This window comes from Quercus lobata, chromosome 10 (genome assembly GCF_001633185.2).
Source record: "Quercus lobata isolate SW786 chromosome 10, ValleyOak3.0 Primary Assembly, whole genome shotgun sequence".
Classification (NCBI taxonomy): Eukaryota; Viridiplantae; Streptophyta; class Magnoliopsida; order Fagales; family Fagaceae; genus Quercus; species Quercus lobata.
The window spans coordinates 21118776-21122686 of record NC_044913.1 but is presented as its reverse complement, the minus strand read 5'-3'; the positions used below and the strand labels follow the sequence as shown (position 1 = coordinate 21122686).

Sequence of the window (3911 nt, the reverse complement as noted above, 5' to 3'; positions counted from 1 at the left end):
AATTTTGAGAGAGAAACCCTAAAGAAAAACCAGATTGTTTCACCCACAATCTCTACCTTAGAATCTCTTCAAATTCCTCAACTCTCTTCCTCTCCATTGTCAAATCCTTGAGAGGCATTATACCAAACCAGGTTCTCACCATCATCATCATTGTGAGACTGCTGTTTGGATTTCTGGGAAGCAGTTAGGAAGGAGCCAATCTACATTGGTTGATGCTACGGTCTAGTAGCGGAATCCGGAAAGCTAGAAAAGAAAAAGGTTCGGCGCAACCTCGTTGGAGCAAGAAGCTTGGAGGGCTTAGGTGCACTGGGTAGATTAGGCTTGGAGGGTCTATTGCTGTCCTTGTATCCCAACTATATTTTCTAGTGGATTGATTACCGCTTGGAGGGCGGTGGAGAGGTTTTTCGCCGAGGGCTTCGGTTTCCTCTTCGATAACACATCGCGTGTTGTCTTTGTGTTTGCATCTTCCTTCCTCTCTATCTTTGCCTTTTTATTTATCTGCTGTGGATATTAATCTGTTATGGCTTAGATAGTATTTAATCAATTTCGTATGATAGCATATGTTAAGTTTCCGCACACTAGTTGTTTGACATATTGCTTGAATTGATTAAGTTGTTTTTTTGGGGGTCTAAACGTTCAAAGGTGTTTTTACACGTTTTTGAACTTTCAGGTTTGGGTGTTGCATCTTGATTTTTTTAAACCAATTATTTGCTATAAAAATGTAACAAAAGTAGGAGAAGAAAAGGGTAGTCTTCTCTTTTAATTTTTTTGGTTTTGGTTTTGCTCTTGAAAGTTGGGTTCATGACCCTTGTGAAAATGGAAATTATGGGATCTAGATCTGTTGTATGAATATGATTTGTGAGGAAGTTAAGTGATTATTTCTTTTGGGTTAGTCTCTAGCTTGATTATGTTGCTGAGAAGAAAATGAAAATGAGCAAGATCAAAAATTTAATCGGAAAAGATTACATGCGGTGTGGCTGGCAAGAGATGTATAGCTGGTTGGTGTGGTGGTGGCAAAGGCTTTAGGTCTGTTTGGTAGAGGAGTTTGGGTAATGTTGTTTGTATTTTTTTTATATACGGTATGGGTGAAAAAATATATAAAAATATGTGTAATGTTGTTTAAAAATTGAAAACATGTGTTTGAGTATGCTTACCAAATAGGCCCAAAGTATCTAAGAAAGAGACTATGAAAGAATAAAAATATATATATAAAATAGCTATAAAAAAAAAAAAAAAAAATAGAATCATATTGGTAGTTATGAAATGGCAACTTAAAACAGATAAAATGAATTTTTATGATATAGTTAAAAGTAAAAATTTGTCATTATTAATGTAAATGCTTTGACTAGAACAGGGATGTTTTTCCTTGTCCACGAGTCCCCACTCCCCACCAATGTAACATTGCTTTGCTATATATTTACGTACGTCATGCATGACGTAGAACTAAAGAAAGGAGCCTTAAAAGTTAAAGAGTCCATCTAATACCCAAAAAAAAATTTACTGAAAAAGTCACAACTCGCCATATGTGCGAGTTATGGCTTTTTTTCTTTGTGGCACAATACTTTTTCAAAGTTAAAACAATGGGATTTGTCAACTCCATGCCAAACTTTATCATGTCCCGTCTTTTTCTTTTTTCTTTTTTGGAGGAACATCTTCTCTTTACATTTTGCCTCGTATAAAAAATAAAAAATAAAAAAACAAAATAATAAAAGTCAGCAAAGGCAGCAAGGGCTTGATTTGGATATATTTATGTTCAAACTAAGCAACAGCTATTTCCCATTCCCAAATTTCATCACCATTGAAGTTGAAGACCTAAAACCCACCAGCAAATAATAGCCAAACCTCACCGCACAACAAAGCTTCTTTAATCTTTACAGAAAAAAGCCATGTCCACCACCAAGTCCAAGACCAACCTCCACATCGTTGCTTATCCTTACCCAACCGCAGGCCACATCATCCCCCTCCTAGATCTCACCCATCTGTTACTCACCCGCGGCCTAAACGTCACCGTTTTGGTCACCCCCAACAACGTCCATTTACTTGAACCATACCTCTCCACCCACCCATCTTCTCTCAAACACTTGGTTCTCCCGGCCCCAGATATCACTTCACATACGAGACTCACCGCTGACGTGCGCGCCTTGCGTGACCTTCACTGTCCTATCCTACTCCAATGGTTCCAGTCTCAACCTTCACCACCTGTGGCTATCATATCTGATTTTTTCCTCGGCTGGACCCACTACCTTTCTTGTGAGCTTAAAGTGCCACGTCTCTGCTTCTCGCCCTCCGGTGCTTTTGGGATGTCTGTAGCTTTTTCTATGACCCGTGACCCACCCATAAACAATGATCCCGGTAAGGATATCAATTTCCTAATTTCATTACCTGAGGTCCCGAATTCCCCGACGTACCCTTGGTGGCAGATCCCTCCACATTATAGAAACGATCTTGAAGCTGACCCAGATTGGGAATTTCACAGAAACAGCATGCTGGCTAATTTCGAGAGTTGGGGAATTGTGTTTAACTCGTTCGCCAGTTTGGAGAGTGTGTACTTTGACCATTTGAAGAGAGAGGTTGGGCACAATCGAGTGTGGGCGGTAGGACCTGTATTGCCACTTGAAGGTGATTTGATTGGATCGGCTACTAGAGGTGGGGCCAGCTCTGTGCCATGTCACGAGCTTATGACGTGGCTGGATGCTCCTCTTGACAACTCTGTTGTTTACGTCTGCTTTGGAAGTCGTGTTGGGTTGACAAGTAAGCAATTAAATGTTCTTACAACAGCATTGGAGTGTAGTGAGGTCCATTTTATTTTGTGCGCGAGTGTGCCTAATGATCAAGGTTCAATTCTTGATGGGTTCAAAGACCGTGTGGGCGATAGGGGATTAGTGATCAAGGGGTGGGCCCCACAAGTGGCTATACTAAGGCATCGAGCTGTAGGTTCATTCTTGACTCATTGTGGGTGGAACTCGGTGTTGGAAGGGCTTACCTCGAGAGTTGTGATGTTGACATGGCCAATGGGTGCAGAGCAGTTTACGAATGCCTTGTTGTTGGTCGACCAATTAGGCGTGGCAATTAGAGTTGGAGAGGGCACTGAAAATATTCCTGACTCTAATGAGTTGGCTCGATTATTGGTAGTCTCACTCGACAAAAGGAAGCCCCAGAATGTTCGAGCCAAAGAGTTGAGTGATGCAGCCTTGAGCGCGGTCAAGAGAGGAAGCTCCGACAAAGATTTGGATGAATTGATCAAACAATTAGCTGACATCAAAAAATTAGAGTGAATATAAATTATGTAATCATAGTAGTATTTTTTTTATGGTTTTACTCATTGACACATATCTATACGAGATTTTTGCCTTTGGGTTGCATTAATGATTAAGATTATTGATCACATATATGATGAAATATTAGTGATTAATTCGAATCTCATCATTTTAGTGCTAAAGCTTACTTACAAAATAATGAGTACTTACTTCATATGCTTTATTTTCTAGTATAACGTTCTACATTTTGTTTAATTCTTGTTATGACACATGGCTACTATTGAAGAGAAGAAGAAAGGGGAGCATAATTTTGTTGGAGCAAGCTCAACATTTGAGCTCTCCTCTGTTTTCCTCTTTCGTTCAATAAAGTTTTTATTCAGATTTTTAAAAAAAAAAAAAATGCACTCAATTATTAGACCGTCAAAGTCGGCTAATTGGTAGCTGAAACAAATTTGGATTTGTACTCATTGATTGTGCGGCAAAGAAGTTATCATGTCCCATCTTTTATAGAAGTTTCATGTTCTTATATTTTGAGATCTTGTAAGCCAGGTGAGAAAGAAGCTATTCGGTTGGAAGGTTACCCTCAATTTTCTTTCTCATGGTAGACAGTGAGATTTCTTGAAATAAATTTTTTTTCCATCATTTCCTAAAAAC

At 39.2% G+C, this 3911-nt stretch overlaps 1 protein-coding gene across 1 annotated transcript; it reads left to right on the top strand.

Moving 5' to 3' along the window:
• Nucleotides 1-1781: 1781 nt before the first annotated feature.
• Nucleotides 1782-3351, top strand: LOC115966000 (flavonol 3-O-glucosyltransferase UGT89B1-like). The gene has a single exon (XM_031085334.1). The coding sequence runs from the start codon at nt 1887-1889 to the stop codon at nt 3273-3275; it is 1389 nt and encodes a 462-aa protein (XP_030941194.1). The 5' UTR covers nt 1782-1886; the 3' UTR covers nt 3276-3351.
• Nucleotides 3352-3911: the final 560 nt, after the last annotated feature.

Excerpts from the sequence above, each read along its gene's own strand:
- LOC115966000 (XM_031085334.1), top strand. The coding sequence starts at position 1,887 with ATGTCCACCACCAAGTCCAAGACCAACCTCCACATCGTTGCTTATCCT.